Below are 17,839 nucleotides of genomic sequence, written 5' to 3' on the forward strand. Positions count from 1 at the left end.
CACGTGGACTGCAGCGATATTTCTGGTGCAACGCAAGTATCGTTCGAATTCGCTGGAGTTATATCATGGACAATCTTGGGGTCAAGAAGGACTCCCAAATGAAAGCCAGAAAATGTGGGGTCCATTTGCTTTGTCGCCAAGATGCGGAAGAATTTCGAAGAGAATATCAAAAGGATGAGATTTCCCATTTGGCCGTTGCCCAAGGCCGGTCAAGTGGAGAAAACAAAAGAAACGAAAATGGAAAGAGAGTCTGCGGAGGAAGACGAATAAATCTGCGGCCGAGTTGGAATTTCAGATGTCAAATCTGCGGCTTTGAATTTAAAAGTGAGCAGAGAGTTGTGGTAATGAAGTCATGAAATATCAAGTGGTGGGACTTTACATATTGGGTTCATATATTTATATATATGTTAAATAAATATATTTCGTCCACAATTCATATACTACACAAGGATCGCCGTACTGTTATCGTTACCGTACCGGGACCCCAATTTTGGGGAGATACCGCGTACCGGAGAGGAAACCGAGGGGGATTCAGACAAAAAAAGGAAACCGGTACCGGTAGGAAACCGTGTACCGTAAAGGAAACCGACAAAAAATGTAAGAACCCGAGGGGTATTCAGACAAATATTTTGCAATAATAAAAATAATTTTCATAGTTCAAACTTCAAACAAAGGTTCATATCAAACATAAACTGAGTTGTTAAACAAAAAATACCATAAGTCCACAAAAAGATCTGGATGCATGATTTGATCCAAGAAATAGGCCAAGAAATTGTTCGTCGAGAATCAAATGATCCGGGAGAGCGCAGTAGATTGTGGTCTACATCAGACATTTTCCATGTCTTGGAAGAGAATCAAGTAAGTCAGGCTTATGATCACGATCCTCTAAAACTTGTTTCCAGCAATATTAAACTTTAATATCATATCATAAATTTTTGGTCATTCTAGCTTTATATCTTTTCGGCTTTGCCGCTCGATTAATAAAATGTCCCGTGTTTCTCTATTAGAATATAAATAATTTTGTGCTAATATTTTTTCTTCTATGAATTGTGATCAGGGGACACAAAAAATTCAAGGAATTGTCTTGAAATGTATGTCATCATTTGAGATAACCGTTTCATTGATAATGAGCCCTCTGGTGTTTGTATTGATTGGATTTTGTATGGAAGTAAACATTTGTTCCCTGAAGATCTTGATTTTCTTCCTGCTGCGCTGAAATATATCCGGTGGAATGATTTCCACTTGAAATACTTGATTTCCACTTGCTTGTAGCTCGATCGCATCACCGTAGCGACTGAGTTTCAGACCAGAGTTCTGGCTAGAAATTTCGAACCGGTTTCGTCAGAACCATTAAAGGTACTTGCTTTGATATGTTTTTAGACATGATAAATTTCTTTGAGTGTTGAAATAAGATCATCACTAATGTTATTATATACTACGACTAACATTATTATTTTGACTTTTTTTACAATATTTCCCTTTTGTGCACTGAGCATCTGTTGTAGCCGAGTGGTAAAAGTCTGATTAATTGCCAGAATATCATAAAACTAAAATCCTTCATTGCGGCACAAAAACTACATAACATTCTGAAAGTTCTATATCTTATCTTTAGAAGATGATATTGTCCAGTGGAGACAGTCGTTTTTTTTTTATTATTATTTTTTATATTTCCACTTGTATTGATACAATCCGTGTCTCATGCAAAACTTCATATAAATCTTGTATTTGGTATTTTTTATTTTACTATCCACAAAAGTTGTTCTTACAATTGTTTTTCTCTTGTACAACAGTTGAGAGGTGTTCCTAGAATCGGCATTTGTTCTCCAGGGAAAGAAATATCATAGTGGTTTTGCCATCAATACTTCCTGGGAATCCGGATTTCACAGGCTTCGCGGTAACGCACGAGGTAGCCCCGTGTGGGAATCTCTTCGGTGCAACACAAGTGTCGTTTAAAGTCGCGAGAGTGATTGACCGTTTTCGCGTCCAGAGGGACACCCAAACACAAGTCAGAAAATGTGGGGTCCGCTTGCTTTATCGCCTAGATGCCCAGAAATTTCGCAGAGAATGTCAAAAGGATGAGCTTTCCCATTTGGCCTACACCCCGGGCTGGTCAAGTGGAGAAAGTCAACAACAGAAAGGAAAACGAAAGAGAGTGTGGATTTCGGAGAAAGACGGATCTTAAAGGCAAGAGCAGGCTGAGAGGAGCTGAAGAGTCGTCAATGGCTGAGGTGGAATTTCATATGTCAAATCTGTGCCTTTGAATATAAGACTGAGCACTGAGTTGGGGTAAATGAAGTCACCAATGTCAAATGGTGGGACTTTTACATGTTGGGTTCACATAATTCATATAGTATACTACGTGTACGAAGTTACATCCTTTGACAGATTCACGTATATTATTATCCTAAACAGGCAAAAGCAAAAGAAACAAAAGACAACTAGGTTCTGATTCACCAAATAAACAACTGAGAGAGGGAGAGAGAGAGACCGCTGCAAACACTTATAAAAAAATCTTAAAAGTTGGTCACTGTCACCTTTTACACGCCGAAATAGTTAAAAAAAATTTCTTTTCAAAATTGGTTTTAAAACTATTATGTGAGTATAATTAAATTATTTTGGTTCTGAGCAACAACAGTATAGAATTAAAGACTGTATGATACTTTTTTTTTCTTCTGCATATAAAATAGTCCAGAAAGTGCTTCATAAACTTGTATCTACTATAAATTATTTTCCTGTTTCCAGTATACTACAACGTTTGATGATGTAAAAAGATAAATCCAGCTACTACTTTGTTTTGATTAGGTTCTTTCATACTAAACAAAAAATAATTAATGACTTAATTTTGAATCAGCTTTTTTACTTCTACGAAGGGTTTGTTGTACAAGATCTGAATCAGTGAACAGAGTTTAAAAACAGAACAATTCACAAAATAAATAACCAAGAATATATGAACACGTTCGATATGGTTATTTGATTAGTTAAATGCCCTATATAAAAAAGAAATAAAGAAAAAAAATTAATTCATTGGTGCTACGATCACCATTTCTGAGCAAAAGCGAAATGGTAAAAAAAAAATGAACAACAGATCCTCTTCTTAAAAACAATTTGACTGAATAGATAATTTTGTAACAATTTCAATTTTAAAGTAAACGTTTGTAGAGTTTGAAAATTATAAAGGCAGTTTATTAAATGTGTTGGAATTCAGTGAAAAATTCTGTAATTATTCATCTGCTATATTTATGTGGTAATTAGGCTAGTTAACAATATATTAGTTTTTGTTCTTTAGAATTTACATTTTTTTTTCAAGAAATTGGCTACGCAAGCCACTTAAACTATAGGAATTGTAAATTAGCCAACCTTTGGTAAATAAGTTGTAAATAGCCAATTTACATACGTGGCAGCCTATTAACTACCTAAAATATATGTTTGGTTGTGTTAAATAAGGCTTTTATTAATCTGTTAATAAATTTATTTGACTATTTACAAAAAATTAATCAAAGGTGGGTTTTATCTCAATCCACTATATCCGTGTGGCTATATAACTCAATAACCTTTTTTTTTTTTTTTTTGGTGGCAATTCCGTTAACAATTTATTATTGTTGGTAAAACATTTGAAGTTCAATAAAATCTGATCAGTCGACAACTGGGTTGGGTTCCGGGTCAGAAGAGACGGACATATATATGGGAATCACGACTGTCGTTTCGGAGAGTCCGTATCGGCCAAATCAAACGACTGTCGTTTTGGGCTGTGGGAGTGTCTGTTTCGAGCCTAACGACGGCGAAGCGGAGGCCAAAGCTTCTGGAACCACCGCGAGAGAGATCGGAGGCTTCTCAAGCTCAGAGAAGACAAGCGAAAGAGGGATTTAGATCGCCGGAAAACTCAGCTTTCATTTGGTCCTTCACGCGCATTACGATATCGTCAAATCAGGCAATTTCGAGTTCATGTTCTTCAATCATCAATTGAAAAAGGGCGAGTCTTTGATATGATATGATATGATGATGATAATGTGTGTCTGTTGTTTGATATCGCAGAAATTAGGTTTACTTTCTCGGTGCCGATCAGGTAAATTCAATTTCCCCTTTTCCGATCCCATCATTTTGATCCTTTTACATTGGAAAGAGCCTTGAAGTTGTGTAACTTACTTATTCAGTGTGTCACCATTACGTTTTCTAGTTTTGGAAGTTTGTGTTAACTCCAAAACTATGTCCATCCATATCAAATTATATATACATTGCTTCGTTTTACTTTCTCTCGATAATCTCAAATAAATATGGATTGGAATAATTGCGTTTTGATTGCTCTCGGCTTAAAACCCTTCCAAGTACAATATGCAAGCTCAAGTCTCTAAAAATTCTTTCAATTGAAAAGAGTTCAAAGTTGGAACACTTGACTGAAATTTAGGAGCCTATGGAATGTTTAGAAGAACTCTCGCTTGATGGGACTAGGATAAAAATATTACACCCATCGATCGAGAATCTGATAGGGCTTAAAAGTCTGAGCCTACAGAACTGTCAAAATCTTGAGAAACTTCCGAGCACGATCTTCAATATGCAGTCTCTCATACCAGTGAATATAAATGATTGTTCCAAACTCAAACTCCTTCCGAAACTTCCCTTCTCAATAAAGCGTCTCGATGCAAGAGGTTGTAATTTACTGGAGAGGCCTTCTAATCCATTGTATTTGGACTTGGAAAAACTCCAAATCCATGTCGAACAACATTTACGATTTACCAAGGCATCTCAATGCAAAATCTTGTAAGTCGGTGGAGAGGGCTTGGAAGCCATGGATTGCATTTGCAGAAGAGCTTTCACTCGATCAAATCGATGTTTGTAGCTGAATTTCTGAGCAGCGTTTTGGCTGGGGACGGAATACTTGTATCATCAGAACCGAAGGTACTTCTGTTTGTTTCTAGACATGATAAATCTGTTAGTTTATACAAAGAATATCCATTGCAATGTTGTTCTAGGAGTTCCAAATCACATGTTAGGTTTAAAATTTAAACGACAAATAATTATGCTAAATCATACACAAGAGATGTTGTTCTAAATTTAGTTTTAATATTATATCTGGTTTTTTATTTGATTTTATACATAGAAAATTACACTATATTGGAGTCTGGTTTTTAACAATGTGAGCTAAAATTTATTTCTAATTCCAACAGAGTTTCTCTAACACTGATTTATCTCAGTTGCTCCAGGTTCGCCAATTTCATAGGCTTTGCTGCTTCGTATGCCGTTTCATTCCACAGAAACTATTTCAGGGAGAGATTATCACAAAGTCACACCGAAATTTTGACACAAAGTGGATGAGGAACAAAGTTGGCCATGACATAGGACTGCTGTGATATTTCTGTTGCAACTCAAGTTTCGTTCGTAGTCGAATGAGTTATTGAGGCGGGTACCCGTATGCGGAAGAATTTCAAAGAGAATGTGAAAAGATAAAACAGTGGCGAATATATATATTTTTTTCATTCTAAATTTTACTCTTGATTTAATTGGCCAAGTGAGTAATCCGTTTTCTCGGGGATTTTGCTTTGCTTTGTTTTGGGTTCTTTGTACTCTTTTCTGGCCTTGCCGTCGTTCTTAATAAAGTCCCGTTGTTTCTTAAAAAAATAAATTAATTGGTTAAGTGAGGTTATGTTTGCTTTTCATTTGAATTTCACACACTAATTTTTTGTACATTTTTTTTCCGAGTATAACATATCATTTTAAGAGTGACATTAACGAGGGTTTAGAAATGTGGCACAGATCGAAGAGAGAGTTCGGAGAAAGGGAAAAGACATCACCAAATCGAAAACGGGCTCTGTTCTCTCTTTCAAAGTTAGCTTTAGAGAGTAATTTCTCTCACTCAATCATCTTGCCTTTTATTTATCTCTTATTATTTTGAATGCTTTCTAATTCTGATTTGTACTATTCTTTGGTGTGGTTGATTTTGCAGCTTCAATCCTATTGATTCGTATATATGGTTTGAACTCTACGGCGCACCGTCGGATCGAGATGTTGAGCTTATCGGGAGTGTAAGTTCATCATCGAACCATGTTCATCATTGTTCTTTAGATCCAAAAAAAAAATGAAAATAAATTGTTAGATTATGTTTATAGCTTCTGAAATATTTAGTAGCCTGTATCTTAGGATAGTTGTTATTTCAGAGCATACTGTTAGGATGTTAGTAGAATGAAATATTTCTCAATTGCAAGTGCTTTATCCTACTTTGCATCTTGTGAGCTTTCTACAAGTATCACTCTATATTTAAATTTTAGATGTTTGCCGTTATTCGTTACTGAGTATGAAATCATGTTCATGTTCAGGTTTTCCAGTCGTGGTATGTTATGGGTCGCTTGGGTTCGTTCAACTCTTCCAATCTTCAGGTTTGGATCTTAAAATATCTCTAGTAACACAAAACCAACTTAGTCTGTTTGGATATTCACATAACTGTCATTAATACCCACACAGATCATATGCATAAAATCAGGTGACGTATGAAGTTATGAACATTTTGACAAACTAAAAGAGTAGTATTCGAAATCATAGACTGAAATTTCTAGACTAAGTTGTGATGTAGCCACTAACACACAGCAATGCCAAGTCTTTCAATTATAATAAGAAAGTTAGTCGGAATATACTTAGCATGATAAACATAACGGGAAAGTGCTGACAGCTGGCGAACGTATCGGTGTAGAAAGTTAATCAGTTTTGGCAAAAACACCTGTATAAGAGACCTGAGCATCGCCTTCATTTTTGTAATGAAAAGGTTGTTTGTGATGAAATTATGAAAAGAGGCTAATAGGCAAGTGTTTGACAGCTGGCAAACGTATCGGTGGAGTTTGATCCTTCGTACGATGAACAAAAGGGCTCCAAAGCGATGCCCTCGTCGTTCCATGACATCGGTGATGTCGAATTTCAGGATAATTGGGGCCGAGTCTGGTACTACAATCTTATCAGCATCATCTTTTTATATATATAACTATTTTCATAATACGGCGTGTTTGGCTTCAACTTTGATAAACCGTTTTTTTATAAAATCAGAGTTGAAGAAAACTAATATTTTGAGCCTTCAAAAAAAAAAAAAACTAATATTTTGAGAACATCAATTGATTTTATAAAAATTGATGTTTCACATTTAAAAAAAAAAAAAAAAATTAATTTCACATTTTCAAAAAAAAAAATTGATGTTTTCTTAAAAAGTAAATACATACGTTGGTCTTTAGCGATGAATGTCTTTGCAGGGTTGACCTAGGTACATCTGATCATTTTGCCATTGACGTGCTTCTCAACTGCTTGACGGTCTTGAGTTCAGAGTGAGAAATTAATATCACAACATTACGTTCTATTTTTCCTTTTTTTTTCTTTTTTTTTTAATCTGTCTTATTAAACACGTATTGTTTTGTTATGGGATTGACAGGTATTTAGGAATCCAACAAGTAGTTTTTGGAGGTCGAAAGATTGGTGATTGGGAAGAAGGGATGAGAAATCCGGAGTTTGGATGAAAATAAATTGTTAGATTATGTTTATAGCTTCTGAAATATTTAGTAGCCTGTATCTTAGGATAGTTGTTATTTGAGAGCATACTGTTAGGATGTTAGTGGAATGAAACATTAAATATTTCTGATGAATAAACTCAATTGCAAGTGCTTTATCCTGTGAGTTTTCTACAAGTATCACTCTATATATTTAATTTTTAGATGTTTGCCTTATTCGTTACAGAGTATGAAATCATGTTTATGACGATGGATGCGCAGGTTTTCCAATCGTGGTATGTTATGGGTCGCTTGGGTTCGTTCAACTCTTCCAATCTTCAGGTTTGGCTTTTAAAATATCTCTAGTAACACAAAACCAACTTAGTCTGTTTGGATATATCGCATAACTGTCATTAATACCCACGCGGATCATCTGCATATAAATCAGGTGACGTATGAAGTTATGTACATTTTGACTAAATAAGAGTAGACTAAGTTGAAGATCAAAATTACAGACTGAAATTTCTAGACTAAGTTGTGACGTAGCCAGTAAGAAAGTCAGTCTTTCAATTGACAACTGGCGAACGTATCGGTGTAGAAAGTTAGTCAGTTTTGGCAAAAACACCTGTATAAGAGACCTGAGCATCGCCTTCATTTTTGTAATGAAAAGGTTGTTTGTGATGAAATTATGAAAAGAGGCTAATAGGCAAGTGTTTGACAGCTGGCAAACGTATCGGTGGAGTTTGATCCTTCGTACGATGAACAAAAGGGCTCCAAAGCGATGCCCTCGTCGTTCCATGACATCGGTGATGTTGAATTTCAGGATAATTGGGGCCGAGTCTGGTACTACAATCTTATCAACATCACTCTTTTTATATATATAACTATTTTCAGAATACGGCGTGTTTGGCTTCAACTTTGATAAACCGTTTTTTTTTTATAAAATCAGAGTTGAAGAAAACTAATATATTGAGAACATCAATTGATGTTTTCTAAAAAAAGTGAATACATACGTTGGTCTTTAGTGATGAATGTCTTTGCAGTTAGAGACGTGTTTATGTATTGGACATATTTCTAATCATGCTCGATTATCCTTTGGCTTAAATGCATCAAATGCTCAACAAACATTCAACCATCAGGATAAAATTGAATTGAATTCTCGGTTCTGTTTTTTTTTTTTTTCTAATCTTTCTTGCATGTAGTAATTCTAACCATTGTATTTTTCCGTACCTTGCAGCTATTGGAACTTGAAAACCAAATACAGAAGAAAAATCTCATCTTGAAATCCTTAGAAGATCTGGATTGTATATTTAAATGGTATTCCTAATTCTTTGTCACATAAGTATGTTTTCTCAGTAAAATGGAAATCATTTACTTGGTTTTAATTGCAGGTTTGATGCCACAGAGCATTTCGAAGATTCATTTACAGGTTTGAAAGTCATCGCACTTGATGGAAACTGCATTCGGTTGTCACTGCAAACATACATCCCTGTATCAGAAAGTTTGTTGTCCCAACAATCACTTGAAACAGTCAGGTGACGTACGAAGTTATGAACATTTTGACTGACTAAAAGAGTAGTATTCAAAATCATAGACTGAAATTTCTAGACTAAATTGTGATGTAGCCACTAAGACACAGCAATGCCAAGTCTTTCAATTATAATAAGAAAGTTAGTCGGAATATACTTAGCATAATAAACATAACGGGAAAGTGTTGACAGCTGGCGAACGTATCTGTGTAGAAAGTTAGTCAGTTTTGGCAAAAACACCTGTATAAGAGACCACACCTGTATAAGAGACCTAAACGTCACCTTCATTTTTGTAATGAAAAGGTTGTTTGTGATGAAATTATGAAAAGAGGCTAATAGGCAAGTGTTTGACAGCTGGCAAACGTATCGATGGAGTTTGATCCTTCGTACGATGAAGAGAAGGCTAATAGGCCTTCGAATTTCAGGATAATTGGGGCCGAGTCTGGTACTACAACCTTATCAACATCACTCTTTTTATATATATAACTATTTTCATAATACGGTGTGTTTGGCTTCAACTTTGATAAACCATTTTTTTTTTTATAAAATCAGAGTTGAAGAAAACTAATATTTTGAGAACATCAATTGATGTTTTCTGAAAAAGTAAATACATACGTTGGTCTTTAGTGATGAATGTCTTTGCAGGGTTGACCTAGGTACATCTGATCATTTTGCCATTGACGTGCTTCTCAACTGCTTGACGGTCTTGAGTTTAGAGTGAGAAAATTAATATTACAACATTACGTTCAATTTTTCCTTTTTTTTATGTCTTATTAAACACGTATTGTTTTGTTATGGGATTGACAGGTATTTAGGAATCCAACAAGTAGTTTTTGGAGGTCGAAAGATTGGTGATTGGGAAGAAGGGATGAGAAATTCGGAGTTTGGATACAAGTACTTCAAAATATGAAGCTACAATTGTTACATCTTTGTATTTACAAAACTTCTTTCGTGTATGTGCCTAATATTTTTATATTTTGAAAGATGAGCTATCATTGTCTTGTCAGCTTCTTCTGTGCTGTCCCAATGTGAACAAGAGACCCTAAATCGAAAAAGGAGATCTAAATTATTGGATTCTTTTCTTGCATCATTGTTGGTCCACCAATGGAAAAAAAAGCTTCATTAATTTTACCAGCCAAAATAAAGAGTAAACAATTTAAGAAAATAATACCGCGTAGAAAATAAAGAGAAATTTCATTTTCTAGACTCAAAAACTATGAAAATATCACAATTAGACCCGTTACTTTTCGGACAAAAATACCCTTGCAAGACCATATAACACTACTAAAAAAATTCATTCTCTACTTCTCTCATTCTCTCTCATTTTTTCATCATTTCGCGTATCCAATTGGTGTAATTCCTTCAAAATGGACAAGTATGCTTCTCCATTCATCTTTTATTGCTTTAGTCATATAGTTTGTATCGAAAAAATAAAGTTGGTAGATGTAGGTTAAAGTTTCCGGAATTTAACGTTATTTCCGATGAAATCCGACCTTTTTGGATGAAATTCATATAAAAATTCCGATGAAAATCAAGCAAAAATTCCGACAATTTCCGACAATTTCCGACAATTTTCGACAGTTTCCGACAATTTCCGACAGGACCAATTTTCCGACATTTTCTGACATTTTCCGACCGGTTCCGATGAGTTTGGAAAAAATCAAAGTTTAATACATTTTTGTGATATTTCTTGCAGTTTTATTGATGGTTAACGGCACGTGGGAGAGAAATGGACACTTATACGTGTTCAAAAACGCGAGAACATTTCCGCTTGAAGTTTCGAAAGAGACAACCTACATGGAGTTAGTCGACAAGGTGTACAAGAGAGTCGATATAGACAGATCAAAGTATGACTTAAAGTTTGAAGTTCCATATGAGGCGGGTAATATGCCAATCGAGCCTGCTTTGTTGAAGGACGATATGGACGTTAAGTATTATACGAAGAATAAAAGTCGTAGAAGTTATGCACTTTGTGTAACTTTGGTATCGAAAGAAGTCAAGGCGTTAACTCCAAAAAAAAGATAAAGGGAAAAATGTGATGAACGAAGAATTGTCTCGTGTTGAACTCAACAAGAGACAACATAATCTTATTACAAATGACCGAGATGATAATGATGTGTTCAACAGTCGAATAGATGACCGAGACGATGAAGTATACAAGCGTGATAGATATGACTACCACAACAACGATCTGGATGATGAAGACAAGTTTGACGTAGATGATGGACACAACTGTGACAAAGGAACATAATTTGAAGAGTTCGTGAACACTGAAGAATATGAAGATTTTGTAAAACATTTTACAGTACCATCGGGACAGGGTGAACCATCATGTAACCCTCATAAAGTTGTATCACCAACAGATTGCATGCCTTACTCATGGAAAGCCCCCGACTTCACAACCGATGATTTTGACAAGGAAGAACATAATGACGGTCCAAGTCAGTTGCCAAATTCTTCGACAGGTATTAAGAATGAGATGTACTTATATTCTTAAATGAAAAATGTTATGTTATATGTATTATAACCATTGAATGCAATAGGTAGCACATAAGAAATATACCTCGGGAAGCAGTTTGAGTCCAAGAAGCAGATGAAGCAAGAGATTCATGTTTTTGCTCTAAAAAATAATTTCGAGTTTAGAGTGAAATCCTCTTCGAAAAGTAGATGGTATGTCATATGGAAAAATGAGATGTGCACTTGGAAGCTGAGGGGTGTTGTGCAGTGGTCTGATATGTGGCAGATTACGTTGTACGAGAGTAGACATTCTTGTGCGCGTGTGGTTCGAACAGAATGACATAGAGGAGCTGCACCTTGGGTTATTGGTCACGTCTTTAAAGATAAGTACAGTATTAGCTCTATGGCTGAGTATTCGGCACATAACGTAAGAGAGGAAGTCAAGACAAGATGGGGTGTTAACATCTCGTACTGGAAAGCTTGGAGAACCAGGGAGAAAGCAATTTCATACGTAAGGGGTACGCCAGAAGAATCTTATCAGAAGTTAGCATCTTGGCTATACATGTTGGAGCAGAAGAACCCTGGGACTCTGACTGCGTTTGTGAAAGATGGCGATAGATTCAAGTACGCGTTCTTTTCTATTGGGGCGTGTCGTAGAGGATTCAAGTCTTGTCGACCGGTGATATCATTAGACGGTTCATTTTTTAAGACAAAATACGGTGGACAGTTGCTATGCGCAATTGCGATGGATGCTAATTCACAATTATATCCACTTGCATTCGGGGTAGTAGATAGCGAGTGTCATGCTTCGTGGATTTGGTTTTTTGATAAAGTTGAGAGAAGCTATCGGTGAAGACGTTGAAGAGTTGGTGTTCATATCCGATCGACATGTCAGCATCATACATGGCCACTACAACATTTACCGACGATTTTATTCGTCGGTAATAACCCTAAAATCGTCGCTAAATGTATTTAGCGACGATATTAGCGACGATAAAAATCGTCGCTAATTCGCCGTGCCTAAATATATTTAGCGACGATTTAATCGTCGGTAAATATTTAGCGACGATATTAGCGACGATAAAATCGTCCGTAAATGTTGTGACCATAAGTTTTTTTTCATTTTGAAACAGACAATTAGCGACGAATTTGTCGTCGCTAATTACCGCGGGAAAAAATCCCGCATCAATTAGCGACGACAAAGTCGTCGCTAAATGTTGTGACGAGAAGTTTTTTTCGTTGTGAAACAGAGTTTTAGCGACGATTTTGTCGTCGCTAATTCACGCGGGAATTTTTCCCGCGCCAACAAAGTCGTCGCTAAAACGTTGTGTGAATGATATTTAGCGACGATTTTATCGTCGCTAATTATTATTATTATAATTTTTTTTTCGTCGTTAATTATTTATTTTTTACGGTTTTTTGGTTGTGAAATTCTAAAATGAAAAATCATATAAAAACTAAATTATATTATCCAAATCAACAACTATATAAAATCCGGTTACGTACATTTTCGGTTATCGAGAAATATGTAAATAATAAATACACAAAACAACTAATAAACCACTAGTCGCGACGTTTGCTTTGTCGTCCCGCCACTCGTTTTCCCCCTCCTCGACGAGAAACGCTCTTCTGCTGGCGCTGAAGTTCTGCAGGCTGCGGCGTCGGAGTAGACTGACTTGGTCCGCCGGGCGTCGTCTGCTGGCTGGCGTCGGGAGTCCTTTGCTGGCCGCCCGTCGGAGTGCGGACGTCGGGCGTCGGAGTGTGGACGTCGGCCGTCGGAGTCTGCTGGCTGTGGGATGACGGAGCCTGCTGCGAACTCTGCGGAAATTGGGACATGAACGAGCTAAGGTTGAGGCCGGGCACCTGACTCTGTATTGTCTCGGCGAACGCGGCGAGGGTCGATGCCAACACCTCCTACGAGACATATCCTGGTTGCGACGTCCCAGCCTCCGAACCGTAGACTTCGGCGACTTCAGCCGCCATCCGTGCTCCCTGTGGCACCAAACGTCCGACGCCGGTCAAGTGATCAGTCCGCGAACCCATAATATCGCGGATCGCCTGCTGCTCTAGAACGGAAATATCAACGTCCGCTCCTTGGTGCTCAACCTCCGCTCGCAACGTGTTGAACCTAGCGACCAGTCGATCCTGATATAATTAACTAGTTAGTATCTATTAATCGAAAAATAAGAAAAATAAATGTAAACTTACATAACGTGCGGAGGCTTCAGGAGTCAGCCATTCAGACTTGTCGGACTGATGTTGGCGCTTGTAGTTCGCAAACAAGCTCTCGAATGCGCCTGTCTCGACGCTCTTCTGCATGTAAACAAAACTTCAAGTGTTAGATAATTTTAACGATTTGATGTATCATATAAACATAAAACTTACGTTTTTCATGCGGTGGGTCGAGAACCCAATCGTCCCCTGTCGAGTCTTCGTCTTCTTCTTCGCGCGATTCGCCTTATTCTTCGCTTGTATAGCCTGTTGTAATATAAGTAAACGTACACGTAAATAACAAATCGTTTAATAAACATTCGAGTAACGTAAATGATTCGATATTACCTTAAATTCATCGCTCGTATATCGTTGTATCAGCGTCTCCCATTCGGTGTCGAACTTAACGGTCTTCGGTTTCAGCGACCGCGCCACCTGTACGCTGCTCTTGCAGTCAATGTCGAACCACGACCGCAATGTATGCCTCCAATCGCGAAGACGAGTCTTCGCGTCTCGAATGATTGCCGCATCGACAATGGCCTTCTTCTTCCCGGTTGCATAACCATCGACTCGAATGTCGTACTTGTCTCGAATCGCTGCTCGGATCTCGGCCTCCTTCGCCGGCCCCACGTTCGCATTCGTCCACCTTGGGACCGTAGGCGAGATCTTGTCTCGGACGACCAACCCGAGCGTGTTCGCGAACGTCGCGAGATCCGGATCCATCTCGCGCTCTGGCTGCAAGAACGACTGAAAGTCCTCGTTATAAATAACGACTTCCTTCACCCCGGGGCGCCGTGCACGCTCAGATCGAAGCCCGACCGTCGGCCCACGCACGGCCGGTTCGATATCCTCGTCTTCTTCTTCGACGCCATCACGTACGGGCGCCGACTGGCAATAATTCGGGAGACGGGCTAAGAAGTCATCCCCGCCTCCGCTGCCTCCAGCTCCTGTAGCCGCAGCCATCTGAAATTCAAAAAAAAAAATTATTTGGTTATGCATTCTTAATGATTTAAATCAGTTAATTTAGTAAGTAAATGAAAAACGTTATATACTATCAATCATCGTCGTCTGACAAATCATCTTCTTCCATCAAATCTTCGTCCTCAGTTTCTTCATCATCGATAAACTCTTCTTCTTCAATATTCTCCAACAAGTTAACTGCGTCGTTGCTCACGGGCTCTGGTATCGCAGACTGATGACGCGTTGACAGTGAATCTAAATCTAACGGTTCTACTGACAACTGAACTGAAGACGAAGATTGACCAAGAATGAGGTCAATATCAGGAAGATCCCACACATTTCGATGATTACACTCTTCGACGATTTGCCAATCAGGACCATTCAAGTTATCTTCCAAGTAGAAAACTTGTTTCGCTTGAGTTGCCAAAATAAATGGCTCGTCTTTGTACCATTCTTTTGCCACATACACGCTTGTCAAGTTATTGTCGTTGCGTGTCCTTTTCCTCGGATCTTGATCACCGAACCAACAACATTGAAATAAGACGACGCGACAATTGTTCTGATACGTCAAGACAATGACGTTTTCTACTTGACCGTAGAAGTCGTGACCTCCTTCACTTGGTACACATACCCCGCTATTCTGAGTTGTTCTTCTGCTATCACGTTGACGAGAGATAAATTTAACCCCGTTCACTACACAACACGGATACGTCTGTGGTGCGAAATGTGGTCCCAATGCCAATGCATATAATTCGGAGGTAACGGATAATCCGTCTTGGCTCATGCGAAATACCTACATACAACCATTAACGAGTCGGTTAGTAATTATCTCATATTTTTTGAGTTTGGTAGTGAAATACCTTTTCCCAAAACCACTTTGGGAACTCAAGTCGATGCGCTTCTTCAACATCTGGCCGACCTTCTAATTCCATGAGATCTATGTGTTCACTGAAATAAAATTCATGTTCATTTAATACATCACTTCGTATAAATATAATTCAAGTTCATTTATTTCACTCATTTACCTCATGAAATCGTCAATTTCGAGACAATTTCGTAAAATGTACCACTCAGCGAGCAATCGTATATTCTCATCTAAGCGTATCGTGGCCATCTTCCCGTAAGGCCGACAACTTGATGACTGAAACACCGATAACTCCCGTTCGACACCTTCGAAGTTAGACGCGACGTCTGTTCGTTGGGGCATGTTGAAACGATTCTCAACGCCTTCTAGATACCTTGAGCAGAATGTCAATGCTTCATCTACAACATAGGCTTCGGCAATTGAACCCTCTGGTCTAGCTCGATTACGCACAAAGTTCTTGAGCGTTCCAAGGTATCTCTCAAATGGGTACATCCACCGCATATGAACTGGACCTCCGTTAATTGCCTCCTCCGGTAGATGCATTACCAAATGAACCATGATTGTGAAGAAATCAGGCGGGAAAATTCGTTCCAACTTACACAATATACCAGCGTTCTAGAGCAAATAAGTCTGAAGAAGTTGCAGAGCTCTATTATGGCATCTCGAATTGTTCGCTCCAGAAAAGGACGAATAGCAGGAGCCAATAGGCGCTGCATAATCACGTGACAATCGTGAGACTTCAAACCCGTCAACCTCCCATCCGCGGTAACATTCTTCTTCAAATTCCCCGCAAAACCATCTTGAAATCTGACAGATCTCAAGAACTCAGTAAACCGCTTCCGTTCTGAAGGTGTCAGAGTGTATGACGAAGGCGGTTTCATCCATCTATCTCCTTCTTGGTATAAATGAAGCTCGTGCCTTATGTTCCAGTCCGCCAAAGTCAACCGCGCCTTATCTGTGTCTTTCGTCTTCCCCTCGATGTTCAGCAAGGTACCCAGAAGATTGTCGCATACATTCTTTTCTATATGCATTACATCGAGGTTATGCTTCAGCGTAAGACTCGACCAATACGGCAACTCGAAGAAAATACTTTTCTTTGTCCAATTCAGCTCACTCGCATCGCGCTTTCGTTTCTTCCCGCTGAAGTCAGGGTGATTCCCCGGGGTTGCATCTCCCACTAATCGCAATTGTCGAAGTATATCGCTCGCTGATTTTCTCACTGGTGGTGGTCGTTTCTCATTTCGTACCTTGTACAGTTTGCTCTTCCTCATCGGGTGTAACAACGGCAAGAATCGACGATGATCGCAGTAAACAATCTTGTTTCGAGCCTTGAAAGATGGTGTGTCGTTGTTACACGTCGGACAAGCAAGGTACCCTTGACCACTCCATCCCGACAAACTGCTTCTCGCTGGAAAATCATTCACCGTCCATAGAAGTACGGAAAACAACCTGAATAGCTCACCGGTCGAACCATCTCTCAACACAACACCGGTTTCCCACAATTCCTTCAGCTCATCAATCAGCGGTCGTAAGAAAACATCCATGTCTTTACCCGGTGCACTACAACCTGGTATAAGCAATGTTAACATCAAGTACGATGTTTTCATGCACAACCACCACGGTAAATTGTACGCAGTCAAGACTACCGGCCACATACTGTACGATAAACTCATGTCACCAAATGGGTTGAAACCATCGGCGGCAAGTCCAAGCCGGACGTTCCTCAGTTCTGTCGCAAACATGGGATATTTTCGGTCGATCTCCTTCCACGTTGCTCCGTCAGCAGGATGTCGCAGTACACCATCCTCTTTACTGCGTTCATTCTCGTGCCACTGCATCTCTAGAGCTGTGTGCCGACTCGCGTACAGTCGCTTAAGTCGATCTTTCAGTGGAAAGTAGCGCAACACTTTATGCGCTACTTTTTTTCCACCGTCTTTCATCAGCCACCGACTCTCATTACAAACTGGACACTCGTCTAGATTGGCGTTGTCCTTCCAAAACAACGCGCAATCGTGTTTGCAAACGGGAATCGACTCGTAACCCATACCAAATCGACGCAATTTCGCCTTTGCTTCATAATGTGACTCTGGAATCGTGTTGTCGATCGGATGAGATTTTTTCAGTACTTTCAGAAGCTGATCAAACGACTTATTCGTCCACTTGTTCATCACTTTCAAATGCATCAACGTGACAACAAATGAGAGTGACGAATACTCCGTACAACCCGGCCATAATTCTGTGTTCAGGTCGCTGAAAAGGTCATCGAACTGTCCACTCTGGTATTCTGCATTCGGGTCAATACTGTCATCGTCACCGTCTACGTCGTTGTGATCTAAGATATCGTGTACAGCATCAAACAT

General features: G+C 38.8%; 1 protein-coding gene, 1 long non-coding RNA gene and 1 pseudogene across 3 annotated transcripts in view; 2 read left to right on the forward strand and 1 right to left on the reverse strand.

Moving 5' to 3' along the window:
• LOC149394363 (TMV resistance protein N-like) overlaps nucleotides 1-1,350 on the forward strand; it is a 30,302-nt gene extending 28,952 nt beyond the window's left edge. Inside the window, exon 4 of the mRNA XM_089618320.1 lies at nucleotides 1,058-1,350. Coding sequence (XP_089474446.1) covers nucleotides 1,058-1,216 — 159 coding nt within the window. The 3' untranslated portion in view covers nucleotides 1,217-1,350. The remainder of the gene's footprint in view (nucleotides 1-1,057) is intronic.
• A 2,331-nt stretch (nucleotides 1,351-3,681) lies between these two features.
• On the forward strand, nucleotides 3,682-10,037 carry LOC149394366 (uncharacterized; annotated as a pseudogene). The gene is made up of 8 exons (XR_016299931.1): nucleotides 3,682-3,984; nucleotides 4,033-4,063; nucleotides 5,736-5,834; nucleotides 5,939-6,017; nucleotides 6,309-6,368; nucleotides 6,803-6,924; nucleotides 7,227-7,298; nucleotides 9,794-10,037. The product of XR_016299931.1 is annotated as an uncharacterized LOC149394366 (transcript).
• A 3,514-nt stretch (nucleotides 10,038-13,551) lies between these two features.
• Nucleotides 13,552-13,923, reverse strand: LOC149394367 (uncharacterized). The gene is made up of 3 exons (XR_016299713.1): nucleotides 13,829-13,923; nucleotides 13,652-13,756; nucleotides 13,552-13,588 (listed from the first exon to the last, which is right to left on the reverse strand). It is a non-coding gene; the product is annotated as an uncharacterized LOC149394367 (long non-coding RNA).
• Nucleotides 13,924-17,839: the final 3,916 nt, after the last annotated feature.

The sequence above is a fragment of the Urtica dioica genome, chromosome 6, assembly GCF_054948205.1.
Source record: "Urtica dioica subsp. dioica isolate 48M chromosome 6, U.dioica_male_clone48M_v1_H2, whole genome shotgun sequence".
Lineage (NCBI taxonomy): Eukaryota > Viridiplantae > Streptophyta > Magnoliopsida > Rosales > Urticaceae > Urtica > Urtica dioica.